General features: G+C 54.4%; 7 protein-coding genes across 7 annotated transcripts, besides 21 other annotated features; 4 read left to right on the top strand and 3 right to left on the bottom strand.

Annotated features, from left to right (window-relative positions):
• Nucleotides 1–342: 342 nt before the first annotated feature.
• Nucleotides 343–2,388, top strand: EKO05_0004776 (uncharacterized protein; the record flags this gene model as incomplete). Its single annotated transcript, XM_038945662.1, has 1 exon — nucleotides 343–2,388. The coding sequence occupies one exon, from the start codon at nucleotides 343–345 to the stop codon at nucleotides 2,386–2,388; it is 2,046 nt and encodes a 681-aa protein (XP_038799325.1).
• Nucleotides 1,301–1,333: a tandem repeat.
• A 125-nt stretch (nucleotides 2,389–2,513) lies between the features above and the next one.
• On the top strand, nucleotides 2,514–4,721 carry EKO05_0004775 (uncharacterized protein; the record flags this gene model as incomplete). Its single annotated transcript, XM_038945661.2, has 1 exon — nucleotides 2,514–4,721. The coding sequence occupies one exon, from the start codon at nucleotides 2,514–2,516 to the stop codon at nucleotides 4,719–4,721; it is 2,208 nt and encodes a 735-aa protein (XP_038799324.2).
• Nucleotides 2,515–2,552: a tandem repeat.
• Nucleotides 4,722–4,957: 236 nt separating the features above from the next.
• Nucleotides 4,958–5,012: a tandem repeat.
• Nucleotides 5,013–5,089: 77 nt separating this feature from the next.
• Nucleotides 5,090–5,109: a tandem repeat.
• Nucleotides 5,110–5,313: 204 nt separating this feature from the next.
• EKO05_0004774 (GTP-binding protein) lies at nucleotides 5,314–6,151 on the top strand (the record flags this gene model as incomplete). The annotated part of the gene is made up of 3 exons (XM_038939428.1): nucleotides 5,314–5,343; nucleotides 5,501–5,768; nucleotides 5,829–6,151. The coding sequence occupies 3 exons, from the start codon at nucleotides 5,314–5,316 to the stop codon at nucleotides 6,149–6,151; spliced, it is 621 nt and encodes a 206-aa protein (XP_038799323.1).
• A 523-nt stretch (nucleotides 6,152–6,674) lies between these two features.
• EKO05_0004773 (uncharacterized protein) lies at nucleotides 6,675–8,318 on the bottom strand (the record flags this gene model as incomplete). The annotated part of the gene is made up of 2 exons (XM_038939513.1): nucleotides 6,675–7,556; nucleotides 7,611–8,318. 2 exons carry the CDS (start codon nucleotides 8,316–8,318, stop codon nucleotides 6,675–6,677), a joined length of 1,590 nt encoding a protein of 529 aa, XP_038799322.1.
• A 552-nt stretch (nucleotides 8,319–8,870) lies between these two features.
• Nucleotides 8,871–10,540, bottom strand: EKO05_0004772 (26S protease regulatory subunit 8; the record flags this gene model as incomplete). The annotated part of the gene is made up of 2 exons (XM_038939304.1): nucleotides 8,871–9,805; nucleotides 9,859–10,540. The coding sequence occupies 2 exons, from the start codon at nucleotides 10,538–10,540 to the stop codon at nucleotides 8,871–8,873; spliced, it is 1,617 nt and encodes a 538-aa protein (XP_038799321.1).
• Nucleotides 10,177–10,221: a tandem repeat.
• Nucleotides 10,301–10,328: a tandem repeat.
• Nucleotides 10,445–10,520: a tandem repeat.
• A 505-nt stretch (nucleotides 10,541–11,045) lies between the features above and the next one.
• Nucleotides 11,046–14,624, top strand: EKO05_0004771 (uncharacterized protein; the record flags this gene model as incomplete). Its single annotated transcript, XM_059636460.1, has 4 exons — nucleotides 11,046–11,211; nucleotides 11,266–13,130; nucleotides 13,178–14,294; nucleotides 14,344–14,624. The coding sequence occupies 4 exons, from the start codon at nucleotides 11,046–11,048 to the stop codon at nucleotides 14,622–14,624; spliced, it is 3,429 nt and encodes a 1,142-aa protein (XP_059492443.1).
• Nucleotides 11,049–11,090: a tandem repeat.
• Nucleotides 11,686–11,716: a tandem repeat.
• Nucleotides 11,717–11,762: a tandem repeat.
• Nucleotides 14,625–15,190: 566 nt separating the features above from the next.
• Nucleotides 15,191–16,762, bottom strand: EKO05_0004770 (uncharacterized protein; the record flags this gene model as incomplete). The annotated part of the gene is made up of 1 exon (XM_038945660.1): nucleotides 15,191–16,762. The coding sequence occupies one exon, from the start codon at nucleotides 16,760–16,762 to the stop codon at nucleotides 15,191–15,193; it is 1,572 nt and encodes a 523-aa protein (XP_038799319.1).
• Nucleotides 16,695–16,711: a tandem repeat.
• Nucleotides 16,712–16,754: a tandem repeat.
• Nucleotides 16,763–17,811: 1,049 nt separating the features above from the next.
• Nucleotides 17,812–18,127: a mobile genetic element.
• Nucleotides 17,971–18,004: a tandem repeat.
• A 1-nt stretch (nucleotide 18,128) lies between the features above and the next one.
• Nucleotides 18,129–18,619: a mobile genetic element.
• Nucleotides 18,140–18,178: a tandem repeat.
• Nucleotides 18,591–18,753: a mobile genetic element.
• Nucleotides 18,616–19,643: part of a mobile genetic element that runs on past the window's edge.
• Nucleotides 18,976–18,985: an inverted repeat.
• Nucleotides 18,976–19,025: a mobile genetic element.
• Nucleotides 19,016–19,025: an inverted repeat.

Genomic DNA, 19,643 nt, shown 5'->3' with positions numbered 1-19,643 from the left:
GACCCCATGGCTGTGTACATGACTCTAGCCCGTTCACCGACCAATCCTGCGCACATGTTTCCACGACTTATTTTACTCTAGTGTGTCGGTGTGAGTATATGTTCCCCTTCTGTGCCCGATGTACATATCCTCAGGTTCCATTCTTTCTAATCTTCCTTTCTTTCACCGAACCCGGGCGGACAAAGTCATTCGTTATCTTTGTCTCTTTGTTAGTACAGGACTTTCTTTCGCTCAGTCCTTGCTACTATTTACGCGAATACATTCTCTAAACAGGATTTTCACTTCTACCTTGGTCTCGGACTCATCACTATATCTTTGTGAAACCTTTACATTATCGCCAACATGAAGGTTACCCAAGCTGTCCTGGCCACTGGCCTTATTGGCCAAGCTGCTGCAACGTGGAACATGTTCGGAAACCCATTCAACTCGCCCAGCTACAACAACAACGAATGTAGCGATAAACAGAAGAGTGGATTCGACTGGTCCGATCTCAAAGACGGCGATTCCGACTTCAGCTATGGCGACTTTGACTTCACTGGGGGCTGGAAATGCTCCAACTCCTTCGGCAAGCGCGACGCTCTCAGCAAGCGTACGTTTGGGTCCAAATGCATCAAGAACAAGATCAGCAAGGAGAAGCCAGCGTCTTTTGGCTGTGACAAGCGAAAGTTTGGCTTCTCGATCACGCACATCGATGTGTCTGTTGAGTATGATGTAGACCTTGAGTTGCACTACAAGATGCCCACTGGCGAGATCTGTAGGCAGGTTGCTCCCTGCAGCGCCTCCGGATCTACTATCCAAAACACCCAGTGTGGTGGTGCAAAGTCGGTCGACGTCTATCTTCCCAAGCACGATAAGTCAGACAAGGAGTGCGAGATTGGTTTCCACAACATCGGCTTTGACTGTAACCCTGGCAAGGGCTACAACCCTCCGTCTCCCCCCGAAGTACCTTCATCTTCCGCACCAGTTATTTCCCAGCCTGCTACCACTCCGGTCGTTTCTCAGCCCACTTCTTCCGCACCACCAAGTACCACATCGTCCTGCAATGGCGACGAATGCAACACGCAGCCTCCTGCGACTTCGAGCGCTGCTCTTCCTTGCGATGGCGAGTACTGCGCGTCCCAGCCACCAGCATCTTCTGCTCCTGCTTCTTCTGCACTCGCATCCTCTGCTCCCGCATCATCCAGCGCTCCTGCGACTGAGGTCCCTGTCTCGTCTGGTTACGATGTGCCCCCAACTTCGCCCCCGTCTCCTCCTGCCTCCGAGACGCACGCTTCATCCGTCCCTGGAATTTCGAGCCCCCCTGCTACTGAGACTCCTACTGCTCCTTGCTCTGGCGGTTACGGAGAGTCTTGCGAAGGCACTACCGCTGTTTCCTCAGCCCCCATCGAGACACCTTCCTCGGGCGTTCCGGCTACATTTTCCTCCGTGCCTCCATTCACCAACAGCTCCGCTCCTGCTTCAACTGTTCCTCCCACATACGAGACTAGCTCTACCGCTTCTCAACCTCCGGCCTCTGAGAGCGCCACTGTTCCTGCATGTGACGGAAGCTATGGAGCGTCGTGTGAGGGCACCACCGCAGTCTCCACTCCTCTTGCTTCCAGCACTATCAGCCTTAGCACTGGTGTTTCCCAGCCTTCCAGCCCCAGCTACCCACCTGTCAGTCCTCCTGATGTTCTGCCCAAGTGCATGAACACTTGGCTCGAGGTCTCTGGTGACTGCAAGAACAATGCGGACGCCTCCTGCTACTGCAAGAACAAGGATTTCACAAAGCAGGTCATTGACTGCGTGTCAGCTTGGTGCGGTACCGACGACGAGACCCGTGAGGCTCTTCAGTACCTCATTGGTATTTGCGCCGAGCACGTTCCCGAGAACCCTGGTCTCGTCACCGACTGCCCGTCGTACATCCCTCTGAACCCCACACCTGCTACGCCCACAGCCCCCGCCGGCGGTGTCAGCACCCCTGCTGGTGAAGTCGGCACCACTGCTGCTCCTGGGACAACCCCGGCACCTGAAGTCCCATCTGGCGGTGTCACCAGCGATGTGCCTGCAGAGACGCCTGCTGTAGAAACTCCTTGCACGACCATCATCTATGGTGCCACAACACTCACCATCCCACAAGTCCACTTTACCACGCAGACCAACGAGTCTGGTGCAACACCAACTGAGCCTGTAGGACTGATCCCCGGCACTGTGCCCGCTCAGACTCCTGCGAGCACTACTGCTGCGCCTTACCCCGTCTCTGGCACTACACTTGCCACATTCAAGCCCACTGGCACTGGAGCTTACAGCCCAACTTCGCCAGCTGAGTTCACTGGTGCCGCAGCGCCCTTCAAGCCCAAGGCCCAGCACGCCATCCTGGGTGCGATGCTGGCCTTCCTTGTCTTGTAGTTTCATTTGTCGTCCGCGCTTCTCGGAAACAGACTCGCACGAGCTGTACATAGCTAGACATATAGAGCAGAATCTAGATTGATTGTAATCCACATGCATTGTCTATACTGTATTTTGTACTGTTTATGGTGTTGATGTTCGAAGTTGGTATTGATGCTTGGTGTCTGTATGCATGTGATTGGCGCGAACGTCAGCTACGTCACTCAATTTTCACAGCAGGTAGGCGCGTCCTATCCTGGGTCAGATCAGTTCCTTGTGCATCGGTCCCCAATCATACCCAACCGCTGCATCACCACAGCGTCAAGTCTGACGGCACCATGTCTTTCGTGGTTGACCAGATTCGACGCATCGACGGCGCTCTGGACCGGCTGCAACTGTCGTCCACACGTGCTGGCGAAAGCTTCTCGACCCTGAGTGCCGCAGAGGCTCACGACCCAGATAAGACGGCACGCATTGCTCACCTGCAGAACCTCATCAAGAGCCTGTCGACTACGGCAAGCGCCAAGTCGTCCCTCGTCCCGGGCGACAGGATTGTGGAGACGCTCAATCGCGCAAACTTCTCAAGCAGCTGCACCACCTGTGCGCAATGGTTCGCGCAGGACGACGACAGCAACGGCAGCAACGGCAGTAGCGGCAATGATGCTTTAGGCAATGACGCGAGCTACGAACACGAGCTCGAGTGGCTGCTGCTCAGCAAAGCTACTACACAGGCGTACGGCGAGGTCCTCAACACGATTCTTGAGCAAACAATACCGCTCGAAGACGACATCTGGTACTGGGACGACAGTCTTTCGACCTACCGCTTCGCTGGCCTCTACTCGATACAGACGTCACCGCTCCGGTTGTGGAAATGGTCTCAGGAGATATATCACGATGTGAGGTCGAAAGGCGGGCAGACGGCGGACGGGTGGAGGCAGTTCTACGGCCTGGTCAAGCAGTCTGTGCAGGAGCGCAGTGTGGCCAACATACAACGACGCGTAATCAGTCCGCTGGCGTTGATAAGAAACGAAGGCAGGAGAAAGCGTGCGGCACTGAAGAAGATACGATTGATCAATGCAAACGCGCTGGGTGTGCTACTGGGTGAGGGCCTGAGCAACGAGAACATCCACGATGAAGGCCTGCACTCGCCACACCCGTTCGGCACACAAGACAACAAGCACAAATGGAAGGCTGTAGTCTCCAAGAGTATCGCCTTGATGGACGCCGTGATCCAGACGGTCAGCACAGCTGAGATTTCTGTCGATAAGTTCGACGAGTCTGTCGCCGGCATCACCCAAGAAGACCAATATTATGAACTGCACGAAGCCTCTGCCGGCCAGGCTGCTACAACACTAAAGCCGGCAGATGTCGCAGACCGTCTGCGCTACCTGCTTCGACATGCCCTGCCCACGTACAAATCAAGCTTCAACGCTGTCGTGAAGGACAATGGGCGACCATGTCGCCTTGTTCGATACTGGCTTCCCGCCACTGTCTTCCTCCTGTCTTCCACTACGCTGCTTCGTATCGTCGTTCACCGCCAAGAAGAGATCAAGACGTGGATTCGCGAGTTGGGTCAGACGGTCATTGACTTCTGGACCAACTGGGTGGTGGAGCCTACGAAGAAAGTCATAGGCACAATTCGCCACGATGAGGATAGCGAGGTCTCGATCATGAGCAAGCGCAGCCTAGAGTCTGACCGTGCAAGCCTGGAGCGTATGGTGGTTGACTTTGCAGTCAAGAACCCAGATGGCCCAGCTTTGAATGAGTCGCAGATTGCGGACATCCGAGCCAAGGTCAGGGAGGGCGATCTTACCACGGTGCTCAAGTCATACGAAAAGGACATTCAGAGCCCAGTCAAGGGAGCCATTGTGGGCAACCTCGCAAGCGCGCTCTTGATCCAGGTACAGAAGACCAAGGTGGACGTGGAGCTTGCCATGAGTGGCATCGACAGCATCCTCAAGAGCCAGGAGCTTCTCTTCGGCTTCATTGGCCTTACGCCCGGGGTGCTGGTCTCTATTGGCGTGTACCGGTGGCTCAGGGGGGTCTTCAGCAGTCGAAAGGGTGTCCAGCAGTGGGCCAAGCAGGGTCAGCTGTTGCTCATCCTCCGAAACACGGATCGCATCTTGACCGCCGCCAGGCCCACCGAGTTTGGAGAGATGTCGTACCAAGACCATGGATTGCTGCTCTGCGAGGTGCACCTCCTGCGACAAGCTGCCAGCGGCGTTCTGCCCAGGCGCATTTTCCACGAGTTCTTGGTCGAGATTGACGAGTTGGTCGACGTGCGGAGCGGGCTGGAAAGGCAACAGAAGGTGGTGGAGCGGATTCGCTGGGCGTACTCCAAGTGGTTCACATGATGGCAGGCTAGGCAGACATGCAGCATCATTCCTAGACAGACATGGACAGACGCTCTGCTCTGTGTTGAGACAGCCGAAAGTGCTGGTGCATGTGTGGCATAGCACGAGTGTGAAGTAGTGAATTGCTTGTCTACAGTAGGTACAGATGGGTGCGGTGCATGTTGGCGTGGGGGCTGCGCGGATGCGCGAGTCAGTGCGTGCCGGGCAAGGTGGCGGGTGACAGCGGACAGCGCCTGGAGTGAGTGACTGAGTGACAGATGCATGCGAGGGAGTGACGGAGTGACGGAGTGACGGCCGCCAAGCGGTTGCTCCTCTCGCACCTCAACGACGGTCTGCCTGTACACGGTGGCTGCACAACAACACCAACACCCCCCCCCCCCCCCTCCCCACTTTGTCCACGTCGCCCACATTGCCCACTGCACTCACCGCCACCAGCACCCGGTCTGATCGCTCCACCGCCGCTTGCGCATACGTGACCGCGCCACCAGCCACACGACCCCTTCGCTCGCCAGCGGCTGCACCGCCGCAACCTGCCCTCCCTCGATAGCGAACACATACGCATATACACACGTCCACACACCACGTCGCAACCATGGCTGGCACAAGAAACTACGACTTTCTCGTGAGTACGGCCTGGGCACCTCCCGCCACCTCTCTCCACCTCTCTCCACCCTCCTCCGCCTCCCCCCATCTCTCCCACCGCGAGCCCCGTTCACGCAGCCCTGCTATCGCGGCCCGCTAGCCCACTCCGAGTCGACATGCTGACAGCGCGCCTATAGATCAAGCTCCTGCTGATTGGCGACTCCGGCGTAGGAAAGTCATGCTGTCTCCTGCGCTTCAGTGAAGACTCCTTCACGCCCTCCTTCATCACCACCATCGGCATCGACTTCAAGATAAGGACCATCGAGCTCGATGGCAAGCGCGTCAAGCTGCAGATCTGGGACACAGCCGGCCAGGAGCGTTTCAGGACCATCACCACGGCCTACTACCGCGGCGCCATGGGCATCCTGCTGGTCTACGATGTCACCGACGAGAGGAGTTTCAACAGTACGTTGTCCTGCCTGCTGCGCTGCTGCCCGCATGAAGAAAGACTAACACACGCGGCAGACATCCGCACCTGGTTCTCCAACGTCGAGCAGCACGCAACCGAAGGCGTCAACAAGATCCTCATTGGCAACAAGTGCGATTGGGAAGAGAAGCGCGCCATCAGCACAGAGCGTGGCCAGGCGCTTGCAGACGAACTCGGCATTCCTTTCCTCGAGGTTTCGGCAAAGAGCAACATCAACGTCGACCAGGCCTTCTACTCGCTCGCTTCCGACATCAAGAAGAGACTCATCGACAGCGCACGATCGGACCAGGCCGCAGGGCCATCCGTGAACGTTGGCGATGCGGGGGGTGCGAATGCTGGTATGGGTGGAAAGTGCTGTTGATAGGCTGGACGACGGAGACGGGAAGATTGTGTGCTGTGACGAGGGCGCATTGGTACAACGACCCAGTGCGGGAGCTTTGTCAAGAGCTGGATAATGCAGCCATGCTACGGAATGCCCGGCGTCCCTTGAACGTTTCAAATGCGGCTCGGCTTGTCAGATCTTCTACTTATGGGTGTTCACTAGGCGTTTCAAGGCTAGGGCTTTTCTACATTACGTTCTGTAATGCTGTTTTACAAACGCACTTTTCAACCAGCACACAAAGTTTGCTGACGATGCTTTTTCCAACACTGGCTCATCGTTATCTTTCGTTCGAGGAACATGAAACCTTGTTTGCGACAAGCGTGCAGAAAAGGTCATGAGGTACAAGAGGACAAGGAGCACCTGCATTCACAGTGAATCACGCAGACGCCTATCCTTCGGGGAGAACATGTGCGTTGCTGACATTTGCATGATTACCAAGGCCGAATCAGTGTACCGCTTTCCACCACTACCACCATCACAATGCACAATCTACCCACGCGGATTACATGCTGGCCTTGCCTCGAGACTCGAAAGGCAACAGTAGTACGAGTATGCCAGCGGCAATGAAAAGCGCTCCAGAAACATAAACCGGCGCGCTCGTCTCCAGGTTGGCAAACATGGCCACAATGGGCGCCATGATGCCAAACACGCGATTTGCGCTCGCCGTGATTGCATTCCCTGTTCCTCTGTCTTTGGTCGCGAAGATCTCGGGCGTGTATGCGTACAGCACTGCATACATGATGTTGCTCATGAAATTGTAGGCACAGTTCCATCCCAGCAGCGCATTAGACTCGAGTGCCGTTGTTGAGCAAAACAGAAACACGCCCGTCAGCACGGTAGATGCAGCGAGTGTGCCTTTCCGTCCGATACGCGGTGTCTCGACAAGCAGACCGCCAACCACACAGCCCGGAATGCCAAGCACGGCGATGATGAGACTGTTGCGGTAGGTTAGGTAGGTGCTGCCATCGCCAAAGTCAGCACCCCGGCTGGCTTGGATGAAGGGGAGAAAGGCGTTGTAGAGGGGAAAGCCGAGGCCTATCAAGGCCCAGACTACCGTGATGAGGGAAGTGGAGTAGACGAGCTTCTTCGTCGCAAAGAGTGCTTTGACGTGCGAAGCATCAAGCTTTTGCAAGTTGCGTTTCACAGCCGCCGCTGCTGTGGTGGTGGTTTGCGGGACGGCTACTGTCGAGGACGTGTAAGTGAGCACGTTGCAAGCCTGGAGGTCTTCGACCGTCAGGGAAGACGCCTTGCCATTCCGACGGGCAACTTCGTGGACAATACGGACAGCGCCGGCATCGTCACCTTTGCCCATGAGGAACTTTGGTGACTCGAAGATGGTGAAGCATACGAAGCGCAGAAAGAACATGAGAAAAGCTGTACCGCCCTGCATCAACATTAGAAATGATACTGCGTGCAGTTGCTGTGGGAAGAGGCTTACCATGACGATTAGAAAGTACCGCCAACCCATGTTCTTGCTCCTTGTACAGTCCTCATCTGTCTGCTGACAGGTCAGATTCCCGAGCAAGGGCCATGCTACAAGCGTTGCAAACACCTGTGCAAGGGCCCAGTCGATTGACAGTATTGTCAGAAGGTACTGATGGCTTCCAGGCAGGAATTCCAGGAAGATGGCACTATCTACTGGTAGATTACCCCCTACACCAACACTCCAGAGCGCGGCAAAGGTTGCAATGGCGGCAAAATTGGGACTCCCAGCTGCGATCATGCCAAAGACGGAGGTAATACCAATTGTGAGGTTGAAAGCCCAGCGTCGGCCGAAGATGTCGCAACCAAAACCCCAAAATACAGCCCCGAAGAGGAGTCCAATATTTTGCGATAGGGTGAGAAGCGGAGGCCGATCTGGACTGAACTCGTTCCTGACAGGCGTGAAGATGAGGGACGTGACAATGGGCCAGAGGTTGTCCATTGCCCAGCCAAAACCGATCACGATGAAAAGGGACCATTGATATCGTCCCATGCCAATCTCCTGAATAGCTTTGTTGAGAATGCGCGCTTTGGCTGCGTAAACAGGATCGAGTGATCCTTCTTCGAGGACGCCCTCTGGCGCATGGTCCAGCGCAGCCACTTCCTGCGCGGCATGCTTGGAATGCGTCCCCTCCTCGTTCGCCTTTCCTTGAAATTCGGCCATGGTGAAGAACAAGAGGGATTATTTGTGGGATGGTTCCTTGAGCGATGATCGTGATGCAGGCTGTGATCCCGGGTTCTCGACTATGAAGGTGTGGTAGCGAGCACGAAAGAAGGGTACCGCAGGGTTAGACGAGGACAACGTGACGTGCGCCTTGCAGGTGTAACCTCAAGGTCTCGGGCTTACCGCAGCGCTACCTTTGATAAGCGTTCAGTTCGGCTTGATGTGCCTGCAAACAAGCAAATAGGATCAGACGTTGCTGCATGGTCTGCAGCTAGCGTGCAGCGTGGCTGGGCAGCGTGGTGTGTGACGATGAATGCGGTTGGAGAGTAGACCAACTTGTTCGCTGCACTAGCAATCACGCGATATCACGTGGGATGTTGATCAACCGGATGAGACGCATGTGCATGTGGCGGTAGAGTGTGCATTATCGTTTCATTCCTTCCTTCCTTCCGAGCTGGCTCGTCCTGCTATGCATAAGATACACAATTCTGGTGCAACATCATCTTAGGAAAGCAAGCACGAACAGCCTCGTTCTACCGCATACCGCTGAGCCTACTTCCACAGCTTGCTCAGACTGGTAGCCTTGTCGTCGTGCTTGTTCAACACCTTGGCTGTCGCCAGGTCGAAATCTTCCTGCGTGACGTGCACTCTCCTCTCTCTGAGGGCATACATACCAGCCTCGGTGCACACACCCTTCAGCTCAGCGCCTGAGCATCCATTCATCTTCTCCGCAATCTTGGTTAGATTGATGCCGCGGGTCAAGTTCATGCTCCTGGAGTGAATGCGCAGGATATCAGCACGCGCTTCTACGGTTGGCGGTGGGAACTCGATCTTTCGGTCGATACGTCCGGGTCGCAGCAGGGCGGGGTCTAGGATATCCAGACGGTTGGTCGCCATGATGATTTTGATGTTCTTTGTTGGCTCGAAACCGTCGAGCTGGTTGAGCAGCTCCAACATGGTACGCTGTACCTCCGAGTCACCGCCTGAGCTTCCTTCCACACGGCTTGACCCAATGCTGTCGATCTCGTCCATGAAGATGATGCTGGGTGCGTGTTCTCGGGCCATGATGAAGAGTTCTCGAACCATTCGGCTTCCCTCACCAATGTACTTTTGCACCAACTCACTTCCTGACACACGGATGAACTTGCAGTCGGCGTGATGGGCTACAGCACGGGCAAGTAGCGTCTTTCCTGTTCCTGGCGGGCCGTACAACAGGACGCCCTTTGGTTGCGCGATACCGAGCGACTCGAAAAGCTCTGGATGTTGCAGGCCCAGCTCGATGACTTCCTTGATCTCCTTGATCTGCTGGTCCAGGCCACCAATCATGTCGTACGTGCTGTCTGGCACCTTTTCGACCATCATGAGCGAAACGAGGGGGTCGACGGAGGATGGCAGGAGCTTTTCGAGCTTGTATGAGTCGCTGAGGAGGGTGACGCGCTTGCCGGCTGTGAGTTTGCTGACGTCGACGTTATCGGCAATGTCGACAACTGGTGGGGGCGGGTCAGCTAGACGACGGTCCTGCTTTGTTTGCAGCACATACCGTATTTGCCTTCTGGGTGCACCTTGACAAGGACCTTTTTTGTGCCCATGACCTTGACGACCTCACCGACGTAGGAGCCAGGCTGCTGGAGCAGACCGAGCTCCTCCCGTAGTAACCGCACGCGAGAGTTGTAGTCGTTGCGCTGGGCTTCGAGACGACGCAGCTTGGCCTGGCCCTGGATGATCTCGAGCTTCATTGCCTCGATCTTGTTGTGGAAGAAGGTATCGAGCGCCATGGTGGTGGCGGGCGCCAGCGGCGGAGGTGGTTGCGCGGGGAGGGTGGCAGTAGTGAGGTGAGGCTGGGTTGGGTCGCAGGGGCGAGCTGGAGCTGGAGCTGGAGCTGGAGCTGGAGCTGGAGCTGGAGGGACGGCAGCGGCGGCGGATGCAGGGGTGCGGACGGGCTCCGGGGCAGATGTTGTTGCGCGTGTTTGCTGCCGCTTGGTGATGGCGATGGCGATGGCGATGGCGATGCTCGCAGCGATACGCCGGACACGCAAGTACGTTTGGCCGAAGGACGCACTAGCGATGCCTGGCGTAGCGCCCGTGGGCCTCGTCTTGTCGTCCTCTCCACCGCCCGCCGCAATGATGATGGCATGGATGGCATGAATGACATGGATGACATGGAAGACATGGATGACATGGATGGCATGGATGGAATGGATGGCACCAGGCATGCACCTCATTCCTCAGCTGTGGTCAACAGGCCGTCCATGGAACGCGCGCCCAAGTAATGGCAGCTGCTGCCCCGTTCTGCCTTTGCCTTGTCCTGTCTGTGCCTTGTGAAGCAGACGATGCAAGCGCGCCCACGTCTTATCGCAGGCGAAGCTGCAGCGGAGCCTAGCCTGTTGTGTTGTTGATGAATAGTTGATCGGCGCATGCACATGCACACCAGGTCATCTGCATCTCTACGTCTTTCCCTCTCTCCGTCTCTACGTCTCTACCTCTCGTCTCTGCTCACACGCACGCTTCGAGGGGCACCACGTTGGCCTGCCTCTTCTCTCCATGTCTGCTTTGTCCACGTCTCCCTGCAAATGCCCTGCCGCTGAAACCAGTCCGGCCGAATAAACAAACCCCCCCGACCAGGGCGTCGGCGCATCAGCGCATCAAGCGGTCTGTTAGCCCAACGCCTGCGCTGTCCTGCTGCACTGCGCTTCCTCGCAACCACCTCACCGTCTCGCAGCCACCAACATGGCCGACGACGACCGCACCCCCGCCGCCGCCGCCGCCGCCGCCAAAAGCAGCCAGCAGCCTCCGGGCTCGCGACAAGGCAGCTCCCACGGCGCCGATACGCCCACGGCCGCCGCAGAGTCGGCGCGCAGGCGTCTCCCCAGCGCCGCGCTGCCCACCAGCTATGGTACCGCCCGCACAAACACACCTGCATACGGTGCCAGCACTGACAGGCCAACAGGCTCCATCACATCCTCCATCGACCGCCGCCTGCAAGCTGCCGCGCCCTCGGACCAGCCGGGCTCCAAGCCCAAGAAGCCGCCCATAAGCCGCCGCGCCACCTCGTCCAAATTCCCCCACAAGGGCCAGGAGTTCAGTGTCGACGACGACGTCCACGAGGTCCAGGCCGAGACGGAGCAGCAGCTCAAGGGCACCAAAGACCAGAAGCGCCAAGGCCAGACGTTGCGCCGCAAGCCCTCCAACGTCCGTCGCCCAACCGGTGCTGCCCGCGGCCCAACCCTCACCACCATCGAATCCACCGACGACGATGCCACAGAGCAAGAAGCCGCCGGACTGCCGACAGATCCAGAAGCACAGCCCGCTAGCTCAGAAGAAGAGACGGTGCGTGCTGAAGAGGACGACAGCGCTGCAGGCGACAACCGCCATGGCGACGGCGACGGCGTTGGCGAAGGCGACGGCGACGACGACGACGACGATGACGACGACGACGACGCCGACCTGAGCGACGCCGAGAGCTTTACCCTCAAGGACCGCCAAGATGCCATCAACGTCACCCATCCCTTCGGCATCAGGATCTGGAAACCGGCCTTGTACAAAAAGGGCCGTTCAGTCCAGCGAAATGCCGAAGCCGACATTCACTCAAACCCAGGCTTGTTCGTGAGCAGGTGGCTGCTCCTCTTCAACATCGCCTGGACCCTGGTCTTTGGCTGGTGGCTGTCCATCATCGTAGCCGCTGGCGCCCTGCTCTGTGCTCTGCTCTCCTTCGACGAAAGCTGCAAAGAGTACTCGCTGTTGCTCTACCACCTTGCTGTCTACATCTTCTACCCCTTTGGAAAGTACGTCAAACTTCTTCAGGACGACCAGTATCTAGAAGAAGACGAAGGGGAAGGCCGCAGTATCAGCGAGTATGAACAGTGGCAGAGCGGCGACATTGAGGAAGGTCGCCTCTTCTTCGGTCCCACAGCTGGCCTTTCCTCCATCGTCGGCCGTCGGCGCAACAGCATCGACTCGACTGGCGGTGAGACCACAAGCCTGCTGGGTCGAGACGGCCGCGCCAACCTCGTGCACACGGACACTGCCAAACCCAAGAACCGATTCTTTGGACGTGGAAAGTGGAATCTGGGCCGTGTCGTCTTCTTCTTCTACTTCTACGGCATCGTCACCCCGGCCTTCTTCCTCGTGTCCGGCCTCTGTTGGTTCCTGGTCTTCTCCATCCCAATGGGCAAAGTCATGCTTCTTCTGTTCGACCATCTGCGCCGCCACCCCCTCGCGCTTTCTTTCCACTCGGACAATGGCAACGTTCGTCGCCCTGGTGAGTCATCCTCAATCTTGTTGTGCACCTATCGTGCTGTGGGCATCAAGTACTGGAAGTACACCATTGACGGCACCAACATTTTCCTCATCAACCTACTTGGATTGGTAGCCTTCACAATCTTCGACTACTTTGTGCTGGCTGAGGCGCTAGGCTACAAGATTTGGATTACAGATACTTTGTTGGTCTTCACGCTTGCACTGCTGTCCATTATCCCTCTGGCCTACTTCATCGGTCAAGCGGTTGCCTCCATCTCTGCTCAGTCTTCCATGGGCGTTGGCGCAACCATCAACGCCTTCTTTTCCACAGTCGTCGAAGTATTCCTGTACTGCGTAGCTCTCAAGCAGGGTAAGGCGCAGCTTGTGGAGGGAAGCATCATCGGCAGCATCTTTGCAGGCATTCTTTTCCTACCAGGCTTGTCTATGTGCTTCGGGGCTCTCAAGCGAAAGACGCAGCGTTTCAACGTAAAGTCCGCAGGAGTCACGTCAACCATGCTGCTCTTTGCTGTCATTGGCGCGTTTGGTCCTACGTTATTCTACCAAATCTATGGTAGTGTAAGTTGCACCCATTTCTTAGACGCCCCAGTACTGACTACCACCAGCACGAGCTCAATTGTCGTCAATGCACGCGCGTCCATCCTCAAATGGGCCACGTTGAAACCACCTCTGAGAGGGATTGCCGCAGGTGTTACTACTCACAGACACCAGCCCTGCATGACCGCTTCTACAACGAAGCAGTAAAGCCATACACATGGTTCTCAGCAGCGTTGTTGTTCTTGTCATACGTCGTTGGGTTGCTCTTCACTTTGCGTACACATGCCGCCACGATTTGGAGCAACGAGCCTGACGAGAAAGAAAAGAAGCCTTTTGACACGGTTGTGAACAGTCTTAGCAACAGCGGGCATTTGGAATTCCCCCACGCTACCATGTCACGAACAGCGACCGGGCAGTCCGTATCACGCGCTCAAATCCGTGATACTCAGTTATACAAGCGCATTGTTGGCCAGACACAACACGAGTTTGGTCTCGGGCCCGAAGATCAGCCCATAGCTGGTAGTCCAGCAAGCACCAAGATGGATGGCAACACTCCACATCTGGTTCCGCCCAAGGATAGCAATGAGCACCCAACATTCCATGTTGAGGGTCTTACAGATGAAGCAAGTGATGCACTCGTGCGACACATCACTGAGATAGCAGCCACCACCACGGCTTTTGCCACGCGGGACGTCACTAGAGCCCCCCATAAAGCCGCGCGAATGGTCAGTACACCAAGTAAGGGTGACCGACCCCATCATCATCGTACCACCACTACCGCGACCGAAAATGCACCGGAAGAACAAGAAACAGCAGCTGGTCACACCTCGGGTGGCCACGATGCCCCCAACTGGAGTCGACAGAAGAGTGCGGCGATCCTACTCACTGCAACTGTTGCGTATGCCATCATAGCTGAGATTCTTGTCGACACTGTCGATTCGGTATTGGAGGGCTCAGACATTGACGAGAAATTCCTGGGGATTACTCTCTTCGCCCTGGTGCCCAACACCACCGAGTTCCTCAACGCCATATCCTTTGCCATGAACGGAAACATTGCGCTGTCTATGGAGATTGGTTCAGCCTACGCCCTGCAGGTCTGTCTCCTGCAGATCCCCGCACTCGTATTCTACAGCGCCGTACATGCTACCAACATTCCTGCTGGCGAGATTGCAAAGCAGACTTTCAGTAAGACGCTCTCCTATGTATCGTCGAACCTGGCGCTAACCTACTCTAGCACTCATCTTTCCACAGTGGGACATGGCAACAGTCATCCTCTGCGTGTTCCTCCTCTCCTACATGTACGGCGAGGGGAAGAGCAATTACTTCAAAGGCTCTATACTGATCTTATCTTATCTCGTGGTTATCATTGGTTTCTACTTCGCCGGCTTCACTGACCTTGACCGGATGGGCATTGATCCGGACGACCGGCTGGCCCTTGGTGGACTGGTTAAGCAAGAGGTCCAGTCGATGACCTTTAAGACGATGGGCAGAGGCAACAGCGGTATTGCCTACTGAGTGTTGGTTGTTGCAAAAAATTGTGTAAATAGCCAAGGGTCATGGTGGGTACACAAGTATGGCTCGGATGTGGCTCGAACACTGGGATTGGGCATTGAGTGTATTGCATAGCGTGGGCGTTTCATCGTTTCAACATTGCTCGTAGTTCGAGTGGATATCCCAACTGCTTTTCACGTTACAGTCTCAGGACTCAAATACAGCAAGTCAAATACTACCCTTGACATCTATTCGGAGTGAGTAGCAAGAGCGAGCGGATACCACGTGGAAATATCCACGTATATGCAAGGTGGTACAGGTGTAAAAGTCACATTGAGAGCTCTTACCAGCGGACTAAAACCAGTGCTGCGACACAAAACTTCCCTCTTACTCGATACTCCAGACGCCCGAGGCATCCAACCATGCCGTAATCATAAACCACTGAGACGACGTACCTGTAGAGAAACAAGCTCGAGATCATGTGAGCAGCAAAACAAACGCTGCTCTAGCTGAATTTGTCCATCCAAACGCCATGCAAAACACCGGGCTGTACATTGTTAGGATACATACTTGATCATTCAGAGATTCGTCTAGGCGGCACCGCCAGGGTTGCCCGTAGGCTGCGCAGGGCTTGTAGCTCTACGCGTCCGCCCACTAAAAACATCACCCAGTCTCGCACTGATTCTTCTGCTGCGGTGGTCGGCTCTTGACACGTCGTCGACGCTTGCGTTGGCATTAGCCTCTGCGACATCGCCACTCTGGTTGCGTCGTTGCTCGCGTAGACGGCGCAGTGCAGATATGCGGTCTTCGGCTGGTGCGTCGGGATGCTGGCGGAAGAACAGGATACCACGGAGGGCAGTGCGACGACGGTGCGAAGTCTCGGCATCTGAATTCAGGGGTGGGGCAAGTTCGTCGGCGTGTGAGTTGCTGGAATCGTTGGTATTGGTTGGACGTAGATCGACACGACAAAGGGGACATGTGCCCGATACGTTCAAAAGCCACGGATCCACACAGTCGGGATGGAACTTGTGGTTGCATGGCAGTACTCGAATGTCCTGGCCCTTTTCGAAGTCCTCGGTACATATGGTGCAGCCAAGGGTGTCGTCGTTGGAGCTTGTGTCTGAGCTGGCGCCCATCACCGCTGCAGGTGTGACGGCGGCAGCGATACCGTCAGGTTGCTCCGTCATGGCGGGTTCCTGCGGTGTCCTGGCCGTGGCTGGTAAGGCATCGTTGCTCGCTGCCTGTGTGGCAGTCGCTGTAGTCGTCTCAGACGGTGGGGTGGCAGTGGCAGGGTTGATGGTGGCACCCTCGACATGTGCTGACTCGCTAGTAGAGGCCAGCTCAACATCAGTCGGCTTGACAGGCTCCTTTTCACCAAACTTGATGATGGGGATCGTCTCGAGGATGGCTCTTCCCAAACCTTTTGCCCTGCTCTGGCGCGGTCTGCCCAGCACGTTTCTTGGGCCGTAGCGCTCTGGGTGGCGGTGGGCGCGGATGGCGCCGGTCAGGATGATGACGAGGAACAGGGCGGTGATGATGCCCGTGATGCTGTACAGGATGATCATGGCGACGCCAGTCGAGGGTGAAGGGCCCAGGGGATTCTGCTGCTGGGTGTTGTTCGGTGATGCATCGTTGCCGCGACCTTGGACCTGGACGAAGTACTTCATGTGGACGGCGAGGTTGTCGATCTGGGCGAGGACGGCGGCCGAGTCGGTCTTGTTGGTCATGGACAGCACGGGAAAGGCGGACATGGCAGCATTGCCGTCCGGGTCGTAGGCGCAGTAGTCGGTGACGGTGCTGTACAGGATGATGCCCGAGAGGTTGGCGTTGCCGTTGCCGTAGGCCTGGTCAAAGAGGCCCTGGGCGCCCACGAAGCCGGGGTAGTCGGCGGGGTTGCAGCTGATGTAGGCGATGTCGCCGTCGGACATGTTGGACACGGTGGAGCCATTGGTGCGGTAGAGGCTGCCTTCGATGGACCGCTGTGCACCCTCACGCGTCAGCGGGATCAGCTCGGCAATCTGCTGGCCGTCGCCCAGGGCGTGTTGCAGCGGTAGCGTGCCCTGGAAGTAGCGCGCGTTGACCGTCGACGTGTTGGAGGGCGCAATGCTGGCCGAGGCGAGGGCAGCAAGCGCGGCGAGGCTGAGGGCGAGGGAGAGCTGCATCGCAGGCGTGCGGCCGCGGCGGGGGTGATGCACGAATGCGCTTCTTATCGCAAACTCGACGATGCGGGGGGAGGCTTCGGCGATAACAGCAGCAGCAGCGAAAAGATCAAGACCAAGCAGGCGCAGGTGCGGTGGGAATCGAGCGTCGGTCGGGGGCACTGCCTACCATCTTCACGGCGGCAGCGGACAGCGGGAAACCCGGTACATGAGGAGACAGCTGTCGCGGCTGCTGCAGAAGCCGGATGGCGGTCGTCCTGCCGGCGATGCACCCACTCGCCATGCAGCGGAGGCGCATGCGCCATGATGCGTCGTCCTAGGGTCAATCAAGCCTTCGAGGGCTGCAAGGGTGCGCGCTAGACAACTTCAACCCACTGAAGCGCCTGCTGGCCAACTCGAAACTCGGCGCGGCCTTGTTCTTGTTACGACTGCACTGCCCAAGCTCTTACCTCCTCTTGCCTTCGAACCACCGACTCCCTGGTCCATCCGTCGCCTCCGCCTGGTTGTCAACAGTCGACACAATCGAGGTGCGAGTGGTGATGTCATGCTTTGATCGTCCAACTTCGAACCTTCGAGTTCAAGCCGAAAAGAGGCAACCAAATCCACCTTCCGCCGGCTAGTCGAGCACCTGTTCCACGCAAATCACATGGCACGGGTGGGCGGTACCTTGCAACTAATGCTGAAGCAACATGTAGAGTCTCGACGACTGAAACCTGGAGCTGCACCGTCCGGAGGGAAGCGGCTCATCTAAGCACCTACCCACATCAACGTGGCCAGCACGAATGATGCCTCGTGACAACGCAGCATGTACAATGCACTCCATCTCAGGAGCCGGCATCATCCGGATAAAGGCCCAGACAGTGAACACCAGCTTTATCCGCAAACGTCAGAGAGACAATCGCAGGACTAGCTGTCGAGCTTAGGCTGCTAACCTTAACATCCACGTCGTGTATAGATGTGCGATAATAAGCTAGTTTTCAGATTAGATGAGTCTTTAAAATAAGGTGATGGTTAGAGATTAATGGTGTGTCTCTTCAGACAAGTCACGGAACCTACTGTTAGGCGCTGTACCCGGAGGTACCTCTGCTAGTCTTAGCGAGCTACTATAGGGCTAGTTAGCCCAGACTATCTAAAGGTGTTAGAGGTTATTGCTAATACCTAGGAATTAGTCTTATTACTGTATACTATATACCTTAATATACCTACTATCCTCTTTAACCTTATCCTTTCTTATAATTACCTTATATACTCTTTTTATTCTAATTACTCTTATAATATAGTTTAAGATAGACTAAGCTACTATAAGTCTAAAACTAAATTATCTAGGCTTACTGTCTTTAGAGAGGGACTAAGACAACCTACCTATAGATGTTAGATTAGATAGTAATAGTAATGAGTTAATAATAATATATTAATAATCTGTTCTTGTTCTATATAAGGGTGATTTTTCTCTTATCTAGGTTCTAGTAGAGGCCTCTACACAGTTTCTTAGCAGGTATATTACCTAACCTATTTCTCTAATACCTTTTATTTAACACACCCCCTTAGCTTAGAATCCTATTGTAAGCTGCGTAAACTAGTTAATTAACTCTTTAATGTAAGGTCTTCTAGTTGCTCTTATATCTTCTTAAGCAGAATATCCCTTAATATACCCTTCTAGCCCTTAACAAGTCCTAACTAATTAAGAAAGCTAGCCTATTTACTAATTAGTAATAACTTTGTAAATCTATCTATAATTATATTATTAGATAGGATATATTCTACTTTAATTATTTTACAGTTAACTTCTTATTATAACTAGTAGTTGTGTATATTAACATGCTAAATTTTAGTTTATATCTTAGTAATATTTATGTTAACGTACTCTACAGGTAAGCGAATTAAACAGGTAAGCGGATTACTCTGCTAAGACTACACTAAACCTCCACCTTACCACACAATGCCTTAACAACAACATTAATCTACGCCCTTAAGAGAAGCTGCGATACAGCTTACGCTCTAGGTAATTAAATAAGACGTAACGCTTACTATGTAACGTGCTGCAGCTATATATAACGTACCTTACAGCATACTACACGCTTAATACATAGGACAACCTACATAAGCTAATTATACGCTAGTTTAACAGATTATAGACTAGACTAAGGAGGACGTAATTACTAAGTATATCCTTAAGCTAGATACACAAGGATTTACCTCTTAGCTAGCTGCTATAGCTAATATAGCTAATTCTTTACATACTAAGCGTAATATAGGCTATATTAGCATAAACTAGCCTAACACGTTTATTAAGCGCTGCCCTAACCTTAAAGTAAGGTTTAATTATAAGTATAACTACAAGAGAGCCCTCTATAAGGATCTAGAGATTATTAGGGGCTAGTTTAGGCTTATAGCGAATGTTAAAGCTAAGTATAGCATTTAGGACAATAACACGTATAACTTTAATAAGACAGGCTTTATAATAGGCTAGATATTAACAGAAGCAGTTATTATAGGCTTAGAGCGTTAAGAATAGCTAAAGGCAGTGTAGTAGGGTAATTAAGAGTAGATAATAGTTATATAGGGCATTAATAGCATAGGGTAGGCTATTCTACTCTTTATTATCTTTAAAGGCTGTAACTACCTCTCTACCTAGTACAAAGAGGACAATCTGCCCTATAACTAGGTTATTAGAGTCTCTAAGAACAGATAGACTACTAATAAGCTTAGTCTAGACTAGTTAAAGCACTTTAATGCCTATACAAAGACGCGCACCTAAGAAGTGTACTAGCTGCTTCTTATTAACAGCTATAAGAGGTATAACTCCCTTAACTTCTAATAATACTATAAGGAAGTAAAGATTGTTACACTGTGTATACCTCTATACTTATCTTACCTCTTATAA

This window comes from Ascochyta rabiei, chromosome 7 (assembly GCF_004011695.2).
Source record: "Ascochyta rabiei chromosome 7, complete sequence".
Lineage (NCBI taxonomy): Eukaryota > Fungi > Ascomycota > Dothideomycetes > Pleosporales > Didymellaceae > Ascochyta > Ascochyta rabiei.
The sequence above is the reverse complement of the archived record's forward strand: the minus strand, read 5'-3'. Positions and strand labels throughout refer to the sequence as shown.